This window comes from Danio rerio, chromosome 25, assembly GCF_052040795.2.
Source record: "Danio rerio strain M-AB ecotype USA chromosome 25, GRCz13ab, whole genome shotgun sequence".
Lineage (NCBI taxonomy): Eukaryota > Metazoa > Chordata > Actinopteri > Cypriniformes > Danionidae > Danio > Danio rerio.
The window spans coordinates 22579294-22603563 of NC_141045.1; the positions used below are offsets into that span (position 1 = coordinate 22579294).

Consider the following 24270-nt stretch of genomic DNA (forward strand, 5'->3'; position numbering starts at 1 on the left):
AAGAGTCCAGATCAAGGTCTAATAATGCAATTTAAATGTAGAAATAAACAGATAAAACACCTGAATCATGAGCTATGGACAACTGTTAATTATTATAAGATATCACGTCTTGTCTGGTCATGTCTACAAACGCACGTGTTTGCATGCCAACATCTGTTGTGTCTTTTAAAAGTGCCACGCAGAAATGATGTGCTTGGATAATGAAAAATAAACGATATCAAGATAAAGTCTGCAGATGCATGAGAACAGACTGTGTGTGTTTCCCATGATCCTCTGCTGTGTGGTGGTGACGGTGTGTGTGTGTGTTTTCTATAGATAAGATCTGGACGGAGAGTGACGGTGCGCAGGAGCTCTACACTGGCCACCTGATTATCCCATTCAACTACCCATAAACCCTTCTGACACATTAACACATCATCAGCCTACATCATCACACCAGTAACCAGGAACCACGGCCAGTGAAACACACACACACTTCACAGGTAACGTCTAGATGTGCTGCAGGCATTTGTGAAGGAATTTTTTCATTTTTGCAGCATTTGACTATTGAGCATTTGACTATTATTGCCTTAAAGGGAGAATTCTCCATTCATTCATTCATTTTCCTTCGTCTTAGTCCTTTATTAATCGCCACAGTGGAATGAACTGGCAACTATTCCGGCATATGTTTTACGCAATGGATGCCCTTACAGCCGCAACCTAGTACTGGAAAACACCCATACACTCTCGTATTCACACACACACTCATACACTACGGGCAATTTGATTTATTCAATTCACCTATATCGCATGTCTTTAGACCAGGGGTGGGCAAACTCGGTTCTGGAGGGCCGGTGTCCAGCACAGTTTAGCTCCAACTCTAATCAAACACACCTGCTTATAGATTTCTAGGGATCTTGAAGACACTGATTAGCATGTTCAGGTGTGTTTGATTCGTGTTGAAGCTAAACTATGCAGGACACCGGCCCTCCAGGACCGAGTTTGCCAACCCCTGCTTTAGACTGTGGGGGAAACCGGATGAAACCCGCGTTAACATTGGGAGAACATGCAAACTCCACAAAGAAATGCCAACTGGCCCTGTCAGGACCTGAACCACAGACTTTCTTGCTGTGAGGCAACAGTGCTAACCACTGAGCCACCTGAAAATTCACCAATAAAATCTTCTCAGTGTAAATGTTCTCACCATTATTTGTACACCCAAACATATGAGTTTCTTTAATCTATTGCACACACACAGATATTTTGAAAAATGCTGGAAACCAGTAGCCATTTACTGTAATTTCATAGTAGGGAAGAAAATTGCATGGAAGTCCATGGCGAACACTCTGCAATATTTATTTTGTATTCAGCTAAAGAAGAATTACACAATCAGTTTTTTAACAAATGGAGGGTGAGAAAATGACGACAGATTTTTATTTTGGATGAATTTTCCCTTTAAGCAATTACAAACTAAATGCTATTCTAAGTAATATTATTATTTAAGATTAATATTTAATGTTAATAAAAATAGATGCCCATTTGTGCCATAAGAGAAAAAATACTTTTTACATTTTGATTGAATTGCAATAATGTGCATCTTTTCTAAAGCTGCTTAAACTTCAATTGAACTGAAATAAATCATTACAAATTTAAAATAATTTAGACATAAAAAGTTAAGATTCTGACATAATAGTAATATTTTGTGTTATTGAAGCCCATTTTTGCCAAAAAAGAACAAATATTGCATATTGGATATAACCTGCAATAAAAGTCAGGATTGTGAAAAACAACAAGGGCCTACTCACACTATGCTATCCGAACCGTGCCCAGGCCAAGAGGTGTGCTTAAGCAATTTAATGGATGATTATTAAATCCATAGGAAACAGTCCCTTAAAAGTCACGTCTGGCTATCAGTTTCGGGCTTTGGCGCGTTTTGCACTCACACACAAGCGTACTACGCCAAAGCTCAAAATTGGATATAAATGGATTTAAAAATCATTCTTACTGTTCAGTGAACGCAAACTGTTGCAGTTTATTAAAGACGCAAACCCCTCACTGCACAACAGCTGCACCTTCAGGCAAACCTCCTAATTCCTGCAGCACGAGTACTATATGGTTGTTTATGAGCGTCAAAAGTGTCTGATCCGTTCGGCGAAATATTTGACTGCATGTCACTGCTTATCAAACGACTTAAACAATATTACTAAAGCAATCTCCACTGTGCTGAGCGAGAGAGCTTTTTTTAATCGATGATTCATTGAGAGCGATTCGATGAATCATCGATCACCTAATCGTGCCCAGGCCCTGAATGTAATGTGAGTGCGGGCTGTCGGGGGAGACCGAAGGGGGGACAAGCGTGCTTTTCCCCGGTTCAAGGCAACTGTACATAGTTTGAGTAAGCCCTAAGACACTAACAGGAAAAAAAAAAATCAAACAAAAAAAATTTATTATTATTTTTTTTTTAATTTGCTTTTCATTTTTAACTTTTTTAAATGTAATAGTTATACTTTTCATTTTTAGAAATATGCTGTTTTTGTTGATTTTGTGGCTATATAACTGGTATGATTATGATATTTAAAAAAGTTTCATTCATACTTATTGCATTGGACAACGATTCAAATTTTTTAGCACAATTAACTCTACAATAAATCTAAATTAACTTTTCAGAATTATTATTTGCAAAATGTAATAACGTACATTACTACTCTACACTACACAATAGCAGTGTCTACTTATGGACAAACCAGTAAACTGATGACATTGTTATACTAAAACCCCTCAGCCAAAGTCCATCTTCAAAGTGGTTCAGTATTATTATCTTCCAGAACTTGCACTGTCGAAGAGCGATTTTGTTCTCTTTAAACATTAGATGGAATCGGTGCTTTATTCGCAAATGTTTTTAAGCAACATTTAAGTTATGGCCATATGTCTAATTTGAATCTTAAGGAAAATAATTTTTTCTCAAAAAACATAATTCTAAAAGTGCCGTTGAATTTAAATTTGCCGTGGATGTTGGTAATAACCAAAGAATGTGAACAAATGTAATTTGTTTACAAATTAAGTTATGTGGAATAAAATTAAATGATGCTGGGAAAAGGTATTGAACACATGAAGAAAGGGAGGTAAAGAAAAGCAGACAACAGCAGAAATCTTTCCGTAATTCTTCAGCAACCCTCTGCCCTTAAATGAATATTAGCTGGTTCAGTCCAACATCTACATTAGCAGGACAATGAAGATGAAACCAGGGTGGACATTTAAGCAAGACAATGATCCAAAACACAGCTTAGGAAACTTAAAAGGTTTTAGAAAAAGAAAATCAAGCTGTGGAATGGCCCAGCCAATCACCTGACTTTAATCCAATAAAAAAACACAAATTAAAGATCAGATTTGATAGACGAGACCCACAGAACCATCAAGATTTTTGAAGCCTGTGAAAAACTCACACCTGAGCAATTCATGTGACTTGACTCTCCGTATGAGAGGTGTTTTTAAGCTGCCATAACCAAAAAAGCCGTTTATATAAAGTATTAAATACATTTCAGTAGTTCAGTACTTTCTCCTTCTCATTTTTCAGATCATTGTTTTGTTTTATTTTTATGTTTGTATTGTTTGATTTTTTACTAAAATCTGGTTCAATTTCATGTCAACAGCTCCGTTAGAAATATTATTTCCAGGAAAAATCTCATGTCCAATACTTATTTTCCCCGCTGTATGCATATGATCCTGCATATGATCTGGATGACACACCTGTAACTGTTTTTGTCTTTCAGTGGGATCCTGGGACGGTGAGTCAGTGTGGAGCTGCAGCTTTTTGGACCTCCAGAACCAAACTGGCCATAATGGACCCTCCTCCACTGTCTCTCTGCCCTCATCCAAACTAAACCGGAGCCCTCAAAGAGCCTGCAAACGTCCGCGGTCCTAATACTGGTGCAGCACAGAAAATATGCAGTGTTAGTCGAGTCGTGAATGCAACTTTAATTTCGTTTTCTTGATATGTCATCATGGTTGAGTAAAAACAGATTTAGAATGTTAACCTGATCAATGGGTGGTGCTATATAAACATAACTGAATGCCAAACTGTTGTTAACAATATTAAAAAAAGTGTTATGCTACTTTAAAACTGCGCTCAGTATTAAGACTGTCGGACCCTTTACTAAAAAAAACATTTAGGACACCTTCAAGAGCATGACGTAAACATTTTAGATAGTGGTGCGTCTATTTTGTCAAACCTGATGCTAAGTCAGAGGAGAAAATCAGGTTTTGTGTGTCCTTTAATTCCAGCTGCTATAAGGATTAGATATAAAACATCTGTGGAAAAAAAAGTGCTCAAGAAGGAGTCCATCGAGGGGTTTGTGCAAGAAATTACAGTGAGACTAGTTGTTTTTCTAGCAGCTCTTAGACAGGACATTGTAGGCTCCCCGAATATCTTCATATTATGTCCTGATAACCAGTTTCTGAGAGCTCATTGCTGGTTCTATGTACTCTCATAAACGTGGATATCATTGTGTCTCTCTCTCTCTCAAAGTGGATTTTTTTTATGTTGCATTTGTGGCCTAGTGTCTTCGTGTATTAAAACTACAATAAAAAAGGAAAGTCCACTAAAAAAAATAACAAAAAAAAGATTAAAGAAAAGAAATGAAAATAGATGATCAAATCTTATAAAAGACACGGGTATGGGTGTTCTGAATTTGTATAAATGTGTATGTATATAAATCTGTATTATCAGTGTTTTCACTCTCCAAAGTTTTCTTTTACTGCTTGTGTTGTTGTCTAATACACTTCAAATGTATACATAAATACACTACCTGACAAAATTCTTGACACTTATCCAAGTTTTAGTTTCTAGTTGATCATTTGGTATCAGAAGTGGCTTATATGAAAGACAAAGGCCTCTAGATCACGCTTATTCTACCAAAACTTTTGCTTAAACAAATCTTTTTTCATTTATTCATTCATTTTCTTGTTGGCTTAGTCCCTTTATTTATCCGGGGTCACCACAGCGGAATGAACCGCTAACTTATCCAGCACATTTTTACACAGTGGATGCCCTTCCAGCCACAACCCATCTCTGGGAAACATCCACATACACATTCACACACACACTCATACACTACGGACAATTTAGCCAACCCAATTCACCTGTACCGCATGTCTTTGGACTGTGGGGGAAACCGGAGCACCCGAAGGAAACCCACGCGAATGCAAGGAGAACATGCAAACTCCACACTGCGAAGCGACCGCACTACCTACTGCGCCACTGCATCGCCAAATCTCTTTTCACTTAACAGAAATAATGTACAGTAAAGAATATAAAGTCATGGTGCAGTGGAAAAAGAATTAATTTTGTGTATGACTGCCATGAGCTTGGAGGACAGCATCAATACATCTCTGCAATGACTTGGATAACTTTTTAATAAGGTCATCTGGAATGGCAAAGAAAGTGTTCTTGCAGGACTCCCAGAGTTCATTAGGATTCTTTGGAATTATCTTTAATGCCTCCTCCACCTTATCCCAGACATGCTCAATAATGTTGATGTCCAGTGACTGGGCTGGCCGATCCTGGCCCTCATTTACCTTCTTTGCTTTGAGGAACTTTGATGTGGAGGCTGAAGAATGAGAAGGAGCACTGTCCTGCTGAAGAATTTGCCCTCTCCTTTGATTTGTAATGTAATGGGCTGCACAAATGTCTTGATACCTCAGGCTGTTAATGTTGCTCTCCAGATCTTGCATGCCCCCATACTAAATGTAACCCCAAACTATAATTAGTCCTTCACCAAACTTGACTGATTTCTGTGAGAATCTTGGGTCCATGCGGGTTACAGTAGGTCTTCTGAAGTGTTTGAGATGATTGCAATGCACTTCAACATGATTTATCAAAAAAAAAAAATTCTACCTTCTGCCACTTCCAAATGGTCAAGTTTTTTTTGTTGCTTTTATAACTGCTTATAACTGGGATTGACAACAAGACTTTTGTCAGGTAGTGTACATATACGAACAAACATCACACACAAACACACACAAACACACACACACACACACACACCTACACACACCTACACACACACACACACACACACACACACACACGCACGCACGCACGCACACACACACACACACAAGTAACGGAATAACGGAGTGACATGCGCGTGAATGTTACGAGTGCACACTAAAAACATTTGCACACAACTTATTATGATAAACTAAACTGCACATAAACTACAAAGGAAACAAATTTACCTAAATAAATTCCAGAACACACATAAAAAAGTCATAACATAAAATGACGGAAAGTGATGTATATTTGGTTGAACGAAGAGGTTTGAACTTTCTAAAAATGTATTTGTAAAAAAGTTGATGGTTTCCTGGCCATTGGAAAGAAGAATGCAGGTAACTGACAAATTCTTAAAATCCCTCACTGAAGCTAAGTAGGGCTGTTCCCGATCAGTACGTTGAAGAATAACCACATGGGAAAGCTAAGTTGGTGCTGGAAGTGGTGTTAGTGTGACCAGCAGGGGGCGCCCAACCTGCGGTCTGTGTAAATCCTAACACCCCAGTATATTGATGGGGACTCTATACTGCTCAGTGAGCGATGTCTTTTGGATGAGATGGTAAACTGAGGTACTGACTCTCTGTGGTCATTAAAAATCCCAGGATGTCCTTCAAAAAAAGAGTAGCGGTTTAACATCCTGGTCAAATTTGCCCTCTGGCCTCTGTCCATCATGGCCTTAGCCATCCCCATATCATAATTGGCTTCATCAATCCATTTTTTCCAGAGCTCCTCCGTGAGACGTTAACACTCCTGCCACCGACCTCGTTCTATTCTCACGGCTTTCAGCCCCATCCCCACTCGCTCTATGGAAAAAAGTCATGACAATTTATCCATCATCAAAGGAGTTCGGCAAAATAATTTCCCACAATCTTGAGCGTCTGTGCTCCAAAAACCACCACATGTTGATCTTAGTCTTCTGAGGCATGTTGGCCCTGGTTTACTTTAAAATAAAGTTCTTATTCTATGTTTGAGGGCAAAAAGAAGTTTGAAAAGGCTGACTGGTGGTATACTGTTCTTCAAAACCTCTACGCTGAAGTAGGCAGGGTTGTAAATGTGTCTTGCTGTGCTCGCACATACCCTTAAACACAAAGATGGCGGCAAAGAGAGAACAGAGTCATAAACATCTGGCAACAGCCTTCTCCATGAAAAGTGCCACAGCAACATGCAATATCTTTACATTGTTTCTTTTTGTAATGGACAGACACCGAACGGTTCCACCAGTGTGAGTAAACTTATAGAAAAGACAGAATGTGACGAGGTGGGCTTATCGTCTGGTGTGTGACCCCCTCCAAGTCTTTCAAATCTCTTTGTGATCGAACGTACAGGTGAAGATACATCTGTATCAGCTCTGAACCTCAATGCTCCAGTGCATTCATGTGGCTAGTGTTGTTTTTTTATGGTGGATGTTGTCTGACCACTGTGGAATAAGATATGAATCGAGGAAGGAATCACACTTCACCACGGATCAATGGTACTGTAGTTCAAAGGTGTTTAGAATTCAAAATATAATCCCCCAAACTTTCCTTTGGTCAGCTGTTTCGAACCATGGAAACAAACTTAACATGAACTTAACTTTGTTCAGATTATGTTCAACATTACATCATTTCAGTTTATTGTTTGATTTTCATTTGAAGTATTGACCTTATTCTGCGAAGGAGACATTAGCTCGCTTTTGCGATTGTTTTAGTATGACACAAAACGATCAAACTGCTTGCGCTACAAAACAAGCGTGTTCATGACTATACTTAAAAACTAGAATAATATAATATGAAACGATCAGTTTGCAGCATGAAGCGGCACAACATGCTATTTTAAGCATATAATAATCAACGGAAGTGAAAGAAACCAGAAATCGTGAGCCAAAAAGATTCCAATAGATTTGCCTGCTAGTATGTAAAGAATAAGGTCAATCCCAAGGCCTTAAGTCATTTACACAGAAAAAAGGTCCACAGTGGCATCTTCTACTACAAAAAATATCTGGAGGTGGCGATTTTGCTCTCTTTGACTCACTGGATGGAAACTGTGGTTTAATTAACAAATGTTTTATGTGATATTCCAGTTTTGCATGTAAGTTTAATTCACATATTTGAATGGAAACATAGCTAGAGTTTTCTACATTGGTAGAAATGATAAGTAGCTACACTTTTAGAAATAAAGGTACAAGAGCTGTCACTGGGGCAGTACCTTTTCAAAAGGTACATATTTGTACCTAAAGAGTCCTTAGTGGTACATCAAAGGTACATATCAGTACCCAAATGCACCTAAAATGTACCTTTGAAGTACTAATATGGACTTTTCAGCTCCAAATATTTACCTTTTGAAAAGATACTGCCCCAGTGACAGCTCTTGTACCTTTATTTCTGAGAGTGCAGATTCAATAAAGATGTCTACAGGTCTTATACATAGCAGTCAACTGGACAAGATTAAATGTATACTATAAATGTAGTGGTTTTGGATAGGTGTAAGGTGATTAACCTTTTAAGAAAATGACTATTTGTAGAATTTACTAACGCAGTTTGTTAGTAAAAAAATCACATACTTGTTCAACACTTTTTCATCATGGTACAGTTTTGATCCTTATACATCTACAATACCTGAGCATTCAGTGTTATTATGAATAAGATGAAAGTGTTTTTTTTTTTTTTTAATGATCGTGTTGCAATTGTGTCGCTTTATTTTTAGTATATTTGTCCAAGTACCTAGTGCCTCCCAAGTCCTAAAAAAGTAGCCCAGCGTATCTCCAATTTATTCGGTGTACACTAGCCTATGCATTCATTTAAATTCACACCCTATCAAAGTGCACTTCATTTGAATCCTACATGTACACAGGCATTCACATTACTGGCCTAATGATATGTTGCCACAACTGTTACAACCCATACAACGTTTTTGTATTGTTTCATGCTAGTGTTGTACGAATGGAGGACATTTCTTTGCATAATCTCAACATACATGGCAACAGGAAACCTGCTCCTGTCAATTAAGAATTTTAGGTTGATATACACGTTTTATTCTGTAGCAGTTTTCCACCTCTATTCAGAAAAATAGTTTAAAGTATTATTTCATTTTTATGTTGTGATATGTGGTTTGTGACGAGAAAAAAATACGAGAAAAAGAGAAAAGCCTGCCCCTCAGCATCCCCCTGATAAATTATGGTCCCATGGCAGTGTCTACAGGTGAATCCATTTTGTGAGTATTCCAGTCTGTTCTGTTTAGGAAGTTGGTCTTTGACAGCCCCAAGGCACATTTGCCACATTGTCCATAAAAAAAAAAAAAAAAATTCTTTTATGTTTGCTTTGATATAGTCATTTGGATTCTGATGTTGGCGTGATGTCATGATTGTGTATTTGCAAATGTACTGGAGGAGTTTGGGAGAGATCATGATACCGGGTTGCTCTCTCATGATCAAACATGAGCACAGAATCCAAAGAGTCAGGGAAATTTTAACTTCAATTGGCTTTAGTGAAAGGAAGTGGAGACACATGATCATCTGTATTAAAAAATAACAAAATGGAGGTGGCAAAAAAAAAAGTGCATGAACAAAACCATGCACATTTAAAGGTTTCTAATTTAGTTTCAATAGGAATCCATCTAAACTTTTTTTTTCCCACATAAGCTATAAAATTTTCAGCATAAAGTTTTCTATAACAGTGTTGCTGTGCTTTGTTTTAATATTTAGTTGTCTAATAGCCTACTCTGCTTTGATTGGTCAAATGGTCCAGTCTGTTGTAACTGGTCTACTGCTTACATTCGCTGTTGGAAACCAAATGGCCGTTACCATATTTAGATTTCACTTGAACAGTGATATGAATGGTAACAACTTTTTTACTGCATTAGTTGTTTTACCATATGACTATAATCTTAATTTCTCTACTTTTGGAATTGCAAACAGTGCCTTCATAACATATTAACATCATAATCCAAACTTTTCCAGATCATTTAGCTACTGGCAATGAAGACTATAGACCGGTATTAAGCAAGAATCTATGTGCTGCAAGTAAAAATAGCTGACAACTTGTTTCTAACATAAAATTGGTTATTTTATTGTGGAGACTAGGCATGGGTTGATATAAGATTCTGACGGTATGATAACCGAGGATAAAAACATCACGGTTTCACAGTATGACAGTATTGTAATTACTGCTCTAAAAAATATTCTATTTAAATGTCTGGGTTAAAATTCTAGGTCACACTTTATTTTGATGGTCTGTTTGTGGAATTTAAGTTACATTGCATCTACATGCCAACTAATTCTCATTAGATTATAAGTAGACGATTAGGTTAGGGTTAGTGTAAGTTGACATGTACTTGCACGGTTCATATAGTCAGTTAAATATCTGTTTAAAAGTGCAGTATCAACAGATATTAAGCAGACAGTAATACTCAAATGGACCATCAAAATAAAGTGTTACCAAAAACTAAAACTTTTTTCCCCTTTGAACACCATATATTTCAGAAACTTTTAAATTTTTTGGAGCAGTAAACACATAAGGCTAAATATTTCAAATGAACCATTGACTTCTGTCTTTGTTTGTTTCAAAATCACAGATTTCTTTGTAAATAAAAACAGCATATTTGGATATCTTTTCTGCTGGAGATACTGTTGTCCTAAAAAACCAAAAACAAATTTCAATAAAACATCTTACACATACCTTATGGTATAGTGGAAAATTTTGGCGGTTTTCAAACCTTGACTTTTCCAAACTGCCTTATACCTTGAAAATGGTTATCGTCCCATGCCTAGTGGAGACACAAATCATTTTTAGGTTTGCAAAAATCTATTTTACACACACATAAAAAGGGGGAAGGGCTTAATGTCTTAAGTTTAACATTATCATAATTTATTTTTTGCAAAGAAATTTGCAATTTAAGTGTCATCCTAAAAAAAATATATATAGAGAAAGAGAGCAAAACAAAGTCTCTAAACATTTACATGTAAGATTAAAAGTTAGAAATTAGTCATTTCATTTTCAGGTTTTTTTTTTTACAGGTAGGCTACATGCATAAATACAGTTCTCTAAATAATTAAATCCACAAAAAATACAAAATACCAAACAACCAAACCAAATTTTTACGAAACAATCAATTTTTTAACTGCTGCTTGAACACCATCAGATGATAAAGTTTATTTTGAGTTTTGGTGATTTTTGCAGATGTTATGCAGCAGCCGAAACAGATTGGTAATCAAAAATGAACTTGATTTGTTTGCAATCTACACTGATTCCCAAGATAAAAAGGTCATTGTTTGGCAGAGTAACTCTGCAGCTAACATGTGCTTTAAATTGCAGCGGACTTAATGCAGACTATGATGTCTTATGAATTCCAGCTGAAAATTAATCAGCTAAACTAAATTATTATCCAGCCTGTTATCAAAATGCTATAGATCAGTTCCTGACATTAAAAGTGCTAGTTTATGCCAAAAATTAAAACTCTGTCATCATTTAAACTTCATAGACTTTTAAGTCTCACAGTTTGTGATCTCTCATACTGCCTGCCTGACACCATTACCGCTCCCAAAATTTGATATGACATATTTATTACATTATAATTACTGTAATTCCAGACTTTCGTGCAGATCCGGCACGCATTTACAAAAGCAAACTGTTTCAATTGACTCCAAGAAGATCATCACTGAAAAACAAAAGTCAAGTTGTCGCCACAGTGAGAGGAATCTGTGCAAGCGTTAGCCAGCACTTTAATGAAGTCAAGGCTTTTGTAATGCAAACAATCGCTCTTGACGTTATCTGTTGTTGATGCACTGTAACCATCAACTCCAGATGTCCCCTCTACAGTCTGAAAATCTGGACAAAAGCCGGCAAATCACTTTCATTGGGTTTCCCACACAATTTGCCTCATTTGTGTTATATAACTGTTAGGAAAGAGGTTGAGTGCACTTGTCTGTTCTTGAATCACAATTACATAATAATCACTGCCACAACATGCAGATGTGCTGGCGTAACGGTCGCTAATGTGGTACTCAAACCCATCTGACAGGTCAAATGTTTCTGTAAGATGGTTTATGGAAAAATTGGGAGTGTTTACACAGACTGCGACACCGATGGGCTGAATCATCCCAGAGGGATTTCAGACCCTGACATCTAAAAGGGCACTGCACAATAACCGTCTTGTCCATAAATGGTAAGACTTGATTTGTGCTAATAAAACTGGGAGTTGAGTTATAATTTCTCTATTAAAAACTTGAGAAGCGAGCATTTTAAAGACAATCACTTCTGTCTGGAATCTGTAAACACTGGGATTTCAAAATATTAAGATACAATTGGACGCAACAGTTTCCAGTCTTGCTTAACGCCTTGGACTATTAAAGCTTCAATGTTTATATGGTTGTTACAACATTTCTCGTAATGACATTTTTAGTTTGTTTTGAGATCGCCAAAACTCTTAAAATCAACATTTGAGTTGGCATTGTTTAAAAATTGTTTTTTTTAATTTTATATCCCTTGTTTCAATGTGGGTATTCAAAACTCTTTAAATGATTGTTCATTCATTTTGATGTTTGGCAGCCATCTTGGTAACCAAACTGCGGAACTATTTGTAGTCAAGCAATCTTTCAAAATGGGAAAAATAAACATGGTTAATAAATATGGTTGTTACAACATTTCTCGTAATGACATTTTCAGTTTGTTGTGGGATCACCACATCTCTTAAAATCAATATTTGAGTTGGCACTGTTAACAAAGGATGTTTTTCATTTTATATTCATTGTGTCAATGTGGGTATTCAAAACCCTTTAAACTATTTGTAGTCAAGCAATCTTTCAAAATGGGGAAAAATAAACATCTCAGAATATGCTTGACTTAATGGCATGCAATTAAATGAGAAATATCCTGTCAACATTTATCATCACAGATGCTTCAGAGTTCATGCAGTATTATACTTCACAGCGGACGCCTGAAAACATTAATGTGTTTCCTAATTCTAAGGAAAAAAACAATAATTTTTAATTAAACATGTTTAAATTTGGCATGAAGCCAATAGTGTACTTTTTTTTTTGTATGTTTTCTCTTGACATACATCTGATTGACATGGTTTCTGAAATGAGAAAAAAATATAGGGTGGTGGATGATTAAGTCTATTGGAAACCGATTGGATTGCTGGAAGATGGTCTTTACTTTCAAAATGGAGGAAGATTTTAATTTTGGACTATTGTGCTTCATTGTTTATATGGTTGTTACAACATTTCTCCTAATGACATTTTCAAGTTGTTGTGGGGTCAGCACATCTCTTTAAAAATCAACATTTGAGTTGAGACTGTTAACAAAGAATGTTTTTCGCTTTATATCCTTTGTTTGGATGCGGGTATTACCAAAATCCTTTAAATGAAAGTTCATTCATTTTGATGTTTGGCAGCCATCTTGGTAACCAAACTGCAGATCTTTTTGTAGTCAAGCAATCTTTCAAAATGGGGAAAAATAAACATCTCAGAATATGCTTGACTAAATGGCATGCAATTAAATGAGAAATATCCTGTCAACAATATCATCACAGATGCTTCAGTCAGTGCAGTATTATACTTCACAGCGAAGCCTTAAAACAATAATGTGTTTTATGATTGTAAGGGAAAAAAAAACCCAAGATTGTGTGATTAAGACATGCTTAAAGTCGGCATGAAACAGAAGCTAATATTGTCCCTTCCCCACAAACGGACATTTGATTTGATGACATGGTTTTTGAAATGAGAAAAAAATATATATAGTGGTGAAAAATTTCATCTTTGGTTACTGATTGGATTGTTGGAAGATGGACGTTGCTAACAAAAAGGAGGAAGATTTGAGTCTTGGACTACTATGGATTCATAATTTGTATGGTTGTTACAACATTTCTCATAATGAACGTATTTCATATTTGTAAAAAAAAAAATTGTATTGTATAATTAAGACATGTTTAAATTAGAGCAACATAAACATATACCTTCAAAAAAATCCAAATACTTTGTTCACACAGCTTTGAATCTTCTGTGGCTTGGATGCATATGTCTGTGTGTGTGTGGCGTGTTGCTTTATTGGCAGGATGTTGGGAAGCTGCTGCCATCAGATTCTCCTGCATATGCATATCTGCACATGTGAGAAAGGATATGACATATGCATAGAATGCATTGTATGTTCTAGATTAAAGACTGATCATAACTGGGATGGTTTTGATTAAATGTCAGGGTCAGCCAATGCAAATGACAAATCACATTATGCTTCTTAGTTCTGACACCCTTAAAAAGGGTTCAGTAACTGAAAACATATTAAACAGCAAATATTGGAACCCAGCTTAATAAAGTTAAAGTAACATTGACACAAATAAAAACCCAAACTTAAACCCCTAACCCAACAACGATTGTGCAAAAACACCTACAAAACTCAATTGGTGTGATCCAACAAGCGTGGGTTAAATAAAAATAGTGTAATAATTTGAAGACCCTAATTGAAAAAAATAATAATAATAACAAGATTGTATATCTTTGTGGCAACTGCAACATTGCACAAAAATCTGGATTTTTCTCCCTTTAAATTGTGACTACTTAAAAACAAGATATATTTACACTATAGTACTTGTAAAGAGATAAAGCATAACATGTTGTATGTTTAATACAAATGCATTTTGGTCTTGTGGAATTTGAAGATCAGATCACTCGTTAAGAGACATTTGCTATAAAAAGTCCTATGCAGTGACTAATTTATCCTGCTTTAAAATCTCAAGTTTTTATTTGTTTATTCATAATATACTCAACCAGTAATGATAGACAGTACAGAATGTATTTTGATCATTCTCATAGGAGGCTGCTACACTCCTCTGTTGAGAGTCATCATTGAGCATCGCCCCTCTCTGAGCTCTCACACTTCTATAAAGGGAGGTGGTCCTCCAGTCCCTCCTGTTCCTTCTCACTCATACACTTCTCGACACATTGAAAAGACCTGCTCACCACAAAGGACACAATGTGGTTTGCTGTGTTTTACATATGGGGAACCATCTTGGCATTTTCTGTATGTGACATCTGCCCAGAAACCTCTGAGGATGCTGCTTCATGGGTAGAACTGAAGCCCCAGAGACACTGCGGGGACGAGGAACACTTCTGCCCTTATCGACTCACCCTCCCTCCTCTCTCCATCCAGCTACCCAGGCCTTTTAGGGAGCTGGAAGAAATGGCTAAGGAGCTGCAGAACCTAAAGGAAGTTGTCAACCAGCTGAGAAGAGACTGCCAGGAATGTAAGGACAGGCACAGTGACAGGAGGGGTGGATGGACGGACCGTAGTGACGAAGAGGAAAGGTGGTATCAAAGTCCAAGGCATAATATCAGTGTTAAGAACACACCAAGTCCTGATGGAGAAAAAGTTGCTCAAATCTTCTCTTCAACCTTACCACAAGGAGACACATCAGAAAGTGAAGGAACCATCAAGGGGTTTGAGAAAAGGCCTAATCATTCAACATTGGAAGTTCAGGAATGGGATATTAAATCGAGGATTGATCTAAACCAAGGCACAACAGATCCAACATCGGAGATGAATAAAGATGTAAAAAAAATTAACCCCTTCCTTGAGGTACCTGAGGATATTTCAAAGGTGCCTACACCTGTAGGGACAGAAAGGGAACTAAAGCGCAGTGGATTAGCAGAACCCTCCCTTCCCGTGAAAAAGGATGATGTACAATTTGTAACCCATGTGAAACAACAGCCAAATGTTCTCAGGGATGGCCATGCAGGGAACGTCAGTGACATTGTGACAGTGAGAAGAAGAGTGCAGAATGTGCCTGATCTGGATAGATTAAGAGATCCTAACATAAGGACAACAGATTTAAGCACATCAGCAGTTAACAAAAAAGTTTTGAACTTTCCTGGGGGAGATAGACCATTGAGGCCAAGAGGTTCCTACATAAACAGTAGAGTTGTCAAAGTTAACAATGAAGATAGATTGAAGAACCCTGCTGTCATGAGAAAAACTAATCCACAAGTCGGGGAAACGATGGGTATGATTCAGCCAGAAAAGGCTGGATTTTCTCCAGCGAGGAGTGGCATTATGCGGGTAAAGGAAACTAGTCCTCATATAGCAAACACAAAATCTGGGACAATCAGAGGATCAAGTCCATTAACAGATGACCAAAACAAACAAGACTTCAGTAGCGTTTCTGGTCCCAAAACAGACGATAAACATGTAAGCCAAGTCACTACAGTTAGAGAAGACAATTCAAGAAACATAAACATAACTGAGATTACAAGACTCCCAACAAATCTGAGGAAAGAAAAGCAAGGTGATGTGAGTCACACGGACACAAACAAATCAGACTTCAGTATTATGAATCAAGCTGGACAGCCAAACACAGTTAAAGAGGAAGAGAAGCACATTGGACTGAGTGAAAGTCTGGTAATTATTAGTAACTCCTCTGTGAATAGAGAGGACTTGCCTTCCCCAGGAAGACAGGTGGAAATTGAAAAATATCTAAACCCAATCACAAAAAGTAATAATGGACAAATTGGTTCCAAAGTTTTAGATAAGGCTGACAGAACTCTTAATGCAGGGACAGTTAATCCAATGTCTCCAGATCTCACAGATAAGATACAGCCGGAAACGTTCATCGTAGGGACAATTGAGGAAATGGGTTTTAACTCGTTAAATGCAGAAACTCTAAAGATAGACATCCCAAGCCACAGTGAAGCTACATTTTCAGAAGATCTTGTGAAGCCCACTATTGTCCCAGCGGTAAAGAGCAAATCAATAAATGGCAATGTGAGAATGACCAGCAGGTTTAAATCACCCGTGAGAGGCCACGGGGCAAGAAGATCTTCAATAACTCCACTCAAAGCTGTGCCAGAACAGCCTCAGAACAGCAAGAAAAACATCAGCATGACACATGAAGTGAGACAAGAACTAAAGTATGTAATGCCAAGCCTTCAAAGCAACTCAGACACCACTGTTATTTCACATACAGGCCCCAAACTGAGACCTAACACAACAAGTAAAATGTCAGCAAACAGAAGTGTTGGGGAACCTTTAAAGTTGCCTATCCCAGTCAGAAATGGACATGTTCCCCGGAAAAATGTCTCTGGAATACTGAAACCAATTTATACAAGGAGGAAGCCAAACTTTCAAACTGAGATGAACACAAACAGAGGCATCAAGACAAAGGTAAGCACAAGGAATCAATTTTTTAGCCCCACTGGTGCAACACCTACTGTAAGAAGAGGTGAAATCAAACACATCCCACAGGTAATAACATCAAATGTACTGGATAATCAGCAGTCGACAAATAACATTACAGAACCAAAATCACAACCAGAGTCTCAAAATCCAGGTGACATAAGAGATTTGGATAAGCTTCAAGAAGCTATGAACAGACCTGGAGACAACAGCGAGATTGTGTTTATCTCAAATAATGAAAACCGTTCACAGGATCCTAACACAATGCAAAGGGGCACATCAAATTCACCAGCTGGGGAAAAGGAAGGAAAGATCTTTAGTTTAGGAGGTGCCAGTATTAGTGGTCAAAATCCATCTGAAGAGGACAAAATCAGAAGTGGGAGGAAAAGGCCAACCGCATCCACCTTAAAGAAAGAGTTACCCAAGGAACCAGGTGCATCTCAGTTTATAACATCGAATGTCTCTTTTACAGACATGGAGCATGGAGACAGTACGAAAAACATTCACACAGTGACTAACACACATGTTGAAAAGTCTAATAACCCCAGTCAGGATACACCCAGAAGTTTTGAAAATACTGGACCGGCACCAAATGTGAGGTCAACCGTATTGCATAATCTCTGGATAAAAAACAACAATACAGAGTCAAAATCCCCTCCAATCTCTCAAAATGCAGCTAATGTGCAAGATTTGGATCAGGTTCAACAAGGTAAAACCCATGTTAGAGACAATAGTGAGGTTGTGTTGATACTTAACACTGAGAATCCAAACATACAGCAAAGTGGAGGATCTAATGTTCCTACTAGTGGAACAGAACGCAAAACATTTAGTTTGGGAACAGCTGATAAATTGGAAAGAGGAAAAAAAGGGACAAATACACCAACCCTGAAGAAGAAAGAGTTATTTAAGGATCCGGGAACAACACAATTAATAAACTCAACAGTTTCTTTTACAGACATGCAGCACAGAGATAGTACAAAAAACACTGGTTCAGTGACAAATGCGCATGTCGAAATGCCTAAAAACGTCAGTCGGGATACACCCATTAGTTTTGAAAGTATAGGAGCAACAAAAGAACTGGAACATATTAAGCTTAATAAAGACAGAGTGGATGAAATCCCTAAAGATGTATTATCTAACCCAAACACTGTGGACACAGCCAATGGTTATAGTGGAGAGAAGTATGCAATTCCAGTTGTTTTGGAAACGCTTACAAATACTGAAGAAATCAAGGGCTCAAAAGTTTTCTCACTTAGCCCTGAGGACACAGCTGAGGGATTTAAATCCCATGCAGTCAGCGATGAGGTAACAGAGAGAGAGAAAGCAGAAAACAAAATCCACAGCACCTGCCTTGGTAATTGTAACACTACATCAACTCCACACTCACAACCCAGTACAAGCCAGACGAGGACTCCATTGGCCCCTGAAAGAGGTGAGGAATTTTCTTACCCAACACATGTTCTTAATGTTTATTTAAAACATTTCAAGTTTAAAACATTTCAAGTTAAAGGAGTATTTGCTCTTAATTCACACTCAAGAAAGCACTCCAGAGTGTTTGGAGAATGGCAGCAGTGCATGTTTATTTGACACGAAGCTTACGGTATAGTGGAATAAGTCACAGTGACACTTTGTATAGATTGCACCAAAGGTTTCAGGAGAGTTCAAATAGGGACACCTCTTTAAAAACAACCACAGGTAAAGGGAACTCAGACAAACATTACAAAGAATCCTGTGACCCCACAATTTATCTTGGTAGTGTGATAGGATTGCACATTATCCATAACAGGGATAAGTGGACTTGGATCGTCATCTGAATAGCAGATGTTGTGGTTTTTGTGAAGAGGACCAGCTGTAGGCGTCATCTTTTGTCTGATGTATCAGGATGTGGTGTCTTTGTTGAGCTTGATTAAAGGTTCAAAAGCTCAAACAATTTTCAGCAATGCATGATTAATTACAGACAATACTGTGCATTTACTCTTGTATTGACTGGAGACCAAAATTTATCTTAGTGTTGCTTAATGTAAACTTATGAAACAATGAACAAATAAATCCAGGGGGTCAAAACAAAACCCTCTAAAATATTAAGTTTAGTTCAGAGCGCAGCTTTGTTGTTGATGCATCATCTTCTTTCTGTTTTTATTTAAAAATTCATATGATCCAGAGATTCATCTGAATGTTTATTTTTCCAATTTCAACCCTATTGGATTTATTTGTACTGAACTTTCCGCAATGTTCCCACAAAGTATTTCGTGAAGTACTTTCACAAATAAAAATGCTTTTGTAAATGTAAACAGCTCCTCTAGTTGTAACATGACAACAGCAAAGAAACTCTCCCTGTAAGACATGCACATAAATAAAAGCATGGAGATTTATGTTGTTTACACACAGTAATAGCATATTTCTTTAACAGTGGGGTGAGGTAACCTCAAATTATTTTTATGATCCACAGAAAAAAGACCTGCTCAAGACTGTGCTGATTACATTACGAAATCTCGAAGGAATGGTGTATACAGACTAACGCCGCGACCAAAAAACACTACATTTCCTGTTTTCTGCGACATGGCGTCCTCTGGCGGAGGTTGGACGTTGATTCAACATCGCTTTGATGGTAGCACAAGTTTTAATCGCACATGGGACGAGTACAAAAATGGATTTGGGAAACTAATAGGAGAGTTCTGGCTTGGCAATGACAAGATTCACTTGCTGACAAAGGCGAAAAACATGTCATTGCGAATTGAAATTGAAGATTTCGAAGGGATCAGAGAATACGCCCAATATGACCACTTCTACATAGCCAATGAGAGCCAACAATACCGCCTGTCCATAGATGGTTACTCTGGTACAGCTGGCAATGCCATGCAATTTAGCAAAAAGTACAACCATGACCAGAAGTTCTTCACCACTCCGGACAGAGACAATGACCAGTATCCCTCAGGAAACTGTGGAGCCTATTACAGCTCAGGCTGGTGGTTTGATGCATGCATGTCTGCAAACTTAAATGGGAAATATTATCAATCAAAGTACAAAGGGGTACGTAATGGAATATTTTGGGGTACATGGCACAACATTACAATGGAATATTACCCAACTAATGAAAGACAATCATTCAGGACTGTTAGAATGATGATAAGACCTACAAACTATGCAAACTAATACGAATAACAAACTGAACTAAATTAAGCTATCTTTTGAATCATAAAGTAACTGCTGCAATAATATCAGATTTCAGTGTGGTGTCAGAAAATTGTTTTAGTAAATATGTTGTTTATTAAGCTGTAAACATTAGCATTGATATACAAAACTGAGCACTTTTGTGATGCTTCGAAAATACTGTAGTGCATAAACAATAAAAACATGCTTTTACAGATTTAGCTGTTATTTTGTATATTGTGTATTTTTTTTTTTTTAAGTCTGGGGCAGTCCATGACTGTTTACATGGATATATGCTCTTTTTTTCTCAATGCAAACATTTTACGTTGAATAAAAGCATCTGTAATTTTGTTTGTTTTATCATTATTAAATTTTTTTAATGGAAACTAAGTGCTATTTTCCATCATTATAAGTCAAAAAGGGGTTTCAAGCATTTTTTTCTTTTAAATAAAAATGTGTCCTATTTAATAGTTTAAAAAAAACACTATTAGACATTTTTACAGAAGATACCTACAAAAATGTCATTGAGTTAAACAAAAAAATCGTTACAGGCATATTTAGATCAAGAATGATTCAATGACATTAAAATAATTTTAAATATTCACACTTAACCAATATTCTTCTAACCAATGGGTTTTACTTTTGCCTATTTGTCAAGACGTTTTTAATACATAAAATATATACTCTGGTCAGTTTTTTAAAGGTCAGAATAAGCCAGATTAAGTTTGCGGTTTCAGTTTTACATAAATATGTGTTATGATAATGAGGATGGAACTTGCTTTATGTATGTATAGATTTTCTTTTTTAGACACTATAATTGCATTTATATTATAGGTGGGCACAGATTCATTTTTTTTATTGAGATTAATCTCACTGTAATCTTGGAATTCATCTAGATTAATCTAAGTTAAAATGGCTCATTTGAATTCTGCCGAAGGCATTCAGAATGTGTGTTACCCAAAAAATGACTCGATAGAAGTCTTTGAGAATGGGTTTCCCAAGCCAGGTGGCGCATTAGACCAGGGGCTTAACTGATCTACTATGATAATTGGTAATGAAAATAAATTATGTTCAAAAGATGTACTTGTATTTACTGTTTTTTTTTAGTTAAACATGAATTTCGAACTGAAGGCCTACATAATCTCCAAAACAGCAAACTTTAATCACCTTAATCCAACAAAAGTCATAATTGAACTAAACAGAAATGGAATTAAGACATGTGGAGTTTGCATATATTAGTGGCGTTATTGAAGTAAACACTGCAATAAAACTATTACCGTCATGTAGGCCATATTTTACCACAAGATCCACACAGGTGGCTGTCAGTAAAAGACCACACACACACACGCACGCACGCACGCGCACAGTGAAATGCAGTTTTTTTTTTTTTTCATTTGGCGTGGGTTATTAACTTCCATAACACTCCTTACTACTTATTTATTTGTGTCTAATACCCCAGTTTGTCACAGGAGCATGAATGAAATATTCATGAGTTAAAGTGAAATTGCCAAACTCCAAAATTACAGGAAACTCTTACATGAAAGCACTAAGTCAAACATAGTCAGTAGTGTCTTCAAAGCAAGTGGAAGATTCAGAAGGACACTTTTTTTTTTTTTGTCAGACAGCTCACCGGTCAGGTATACATCTGCGCTAAAATATCAAGGTGAAAGTCATCATAGCCTGCGTAGAATAGACCCAGCTCCCAACTCAACTTCGAGAATAGATTAACGATGATTTTTGCGTTAACGCCGATAACGGCCCACCACTAATATATATATATATATATATATATATATATATATATATATAAATAAATGTTGTATATGTAAAATTCATGCAGACACTGAAATGGGGTACTGACCCATAGGTGCAAACCCCAACAAATGCATCTTTTACAGTAGAACCTTTTTAAAAGTTTAATTTTTAATTTCAGTAGAAATAAATGGGAATAATAACTTGCTTCAAGTTACCTTCGGCTAACAGAATTTATTAAATGTCAACAATGAAAGAAAACAACAGCACAGATATTTAAGTATGTACTGATTTTCTACACGTGATTACAGCTTACATTATGGGTTATGCTTCGCAGCTGAAACAAGTCATTTAAAAAGAATGTTCGGGCCACAAATAATCATCATCTGTAGTGAAAACTGATTGAGAGGTACATCCTCATTACTATTCCAGTTGGTATTTTAACACCACATTAGTATCGCAAGCATAACTATGGCCAAAGCACTTTTGATTTTGTGTTTTGTCTCAACGGATAACTTTTCTTTTTGTATTCTTTACAATATATTAAGATTTTACACATCATAACATTCCTTCAAAAAAATGTTTTGAGTTTTTGTATTATTCGTGATCTGCTTAAAGTTATTTGCTAATTGTAATAATTTGCAAGTTTTCAAATGCATTTCAAAGACTGCTTACAATTGTAAATGACTCATTCATGACTATTCAAAATAAAAGTTTGCATTTACACGTGTGCTGTGTATATTATTGTAGCATTAGTAAGTCTCAATAAAGTTTTTTGAGAGCATAGGGATTGAGCCAATTTTAGCTTGTTCTCATTTAATTTTGTTAAATACAAACATACATAAAATGCAACAGACTACAAAACAAAAATATTTACATATATTTTCATATCTAAGCTAAAATATTTTACATACAACCATATACAAGCATGTGCTCATTTATATATTTATAACCTGTGTTGGGGTAACACATTAAAAGTAACATGAGTTACGTAAAAATGCTACTTTTCTAAGTAACGGGTAAAGTAACACATTACTTTAAAAATAAGTAATAATATTTGAGTTACTTTTTAGATTAATTAATACACTTTTAACAAATAGTTTACTGAAGTAAAATTAGTGTAACCATGTAGAATTACACTTAATGGAAAAATTAGCTCAATGTGGAAACAGACAAAAACCATAATGGCAGAGCCTTACATTTCTGTGATGAAAGTTCTCATTATTTTGAACACATGGAAGAAAAGAGGATTATAGTCTCAATGGACAGTGATTTTGAAGACAAAAATACAAAAGGTAGAAAACACATAGCTTTAACTTTCATTAATCTGTATATACAGTATTTATAGCATCAAGATGTTCTCAGAAGGGATCATTATTAGTTTTTTTTTAAATAATTTTTTAAAGGTAAATGAAGGTCATAGGTAGTTTTTAGTGTTGTTAAATGCAGAAGTCCTCTATTTAAAAAAGCCTGCAAGTTCTGAAAGAGATCAAGTCTCAGGCAGGTATGAAGAAGTAACTCAAAAGTAACGCAACACATTACTTTCCATAAAAAGTAATGAAACTAGATACATTTTTTGGGGGAGTAACTCAATATTGTTATGTATTACTTTCAAAGGTAACTTTCCCCAACACTGTTCAAAACAAATATGCACAGCACAAACATGTATTATGTAAATACAATTTTTGATTAATGTTTTGACTGCATTAATTTCTAAATTTGCATCTGTTGAGCCCTGATGAATTGACAATTTCTCCACATAAAGCCATGGTCACACTGCACTTTTCTCCCCATAGACTTTCATTCACACGCAAGGAAATGCAGAAGACCAAAAACAAAAGCTCATGTGACAAGTTTCGAAGTTTCTTGCATTACAAAGTTCAAGCTTGGTTCAAGCTCTGACCTGTGAATTGACCTCTCAAGTACACAAATGTAAAAATATGCAGCATTTGCTCATTTTTATAATGTCAAATCATCTTGTCACAATAATCAATATATCATATATAACTTATTGCAAAAAAATATTTATTGCCCACACATAACAACCAAATTCTAGCAGCATTTTAGCTGATTGTGCAACATCTTTATCTCTATTGGAGGTATCAGTATGGTTAAAAAAAAACACTACAACATTTACAATAAGTTACTTAAGCATATTTTCATGTGGGTTAATGACAACTGAAAATAAATCTGGTAGCAAAT

The 24270-nt window shown here is 36.4% G+C and overlaps 2 protein-coding genes across 9 annotated transcripts in view; both read left to right on the forward strand.

Annotated features, from left to right (window-relative positions):
- The window catches only part of erc1a (ELKS/RAB6-interacting/CAST family member 1a), an 80040-nt gene extending 75333 nt beyond the window's left edge, over positions 1 to 4707 (forward strand). For all 8 annotated transcript variants that reach the window (XM_087310739.1, XM_087310735.1, XM_087310740.1 and 5 more), the window contains 2 exons: positions 316 to 482; positions 3750 to 4707. Coding sequence is in view for 4 of the 8 variants with exons in the window: in XM_087310735.1 (XP_087166861.1) it covers positions 316 to 369 (54 nt within the window). In the remaining 4 variants the exon portion in view is untranslated. The remainder of the gene's footprint in view (positions 1 to 315; positions 483 to 3749) is intronic.
- Positions 4708 to 11939: 7232 nt separating this feature from the next.
- Positions 11940 to 20533, forward strand: fgl2b (fibrinogen-like 2b). Its single transcript, XM_087312234.1, has 3 exons — positions 11940 to 12166; positions 14811 to 18598; positions 19616 to 20533. The coding sequence occupies exons 2-3, from the start codon at positions 14971 to 14973 to the stop codon at positions 20317 to 20319; spliced, it is 4332 nt and encodes a 1443-aa protein (XP_087168360.1). The 5' UTR covers positions 11940 to 12166; positions 14811 to 14970; the 3' UTR covers positions 20320 to 20533.
- The last annotated feature ends 3737 nt before the right edge of the window (positions 20534 to 24270 follow it).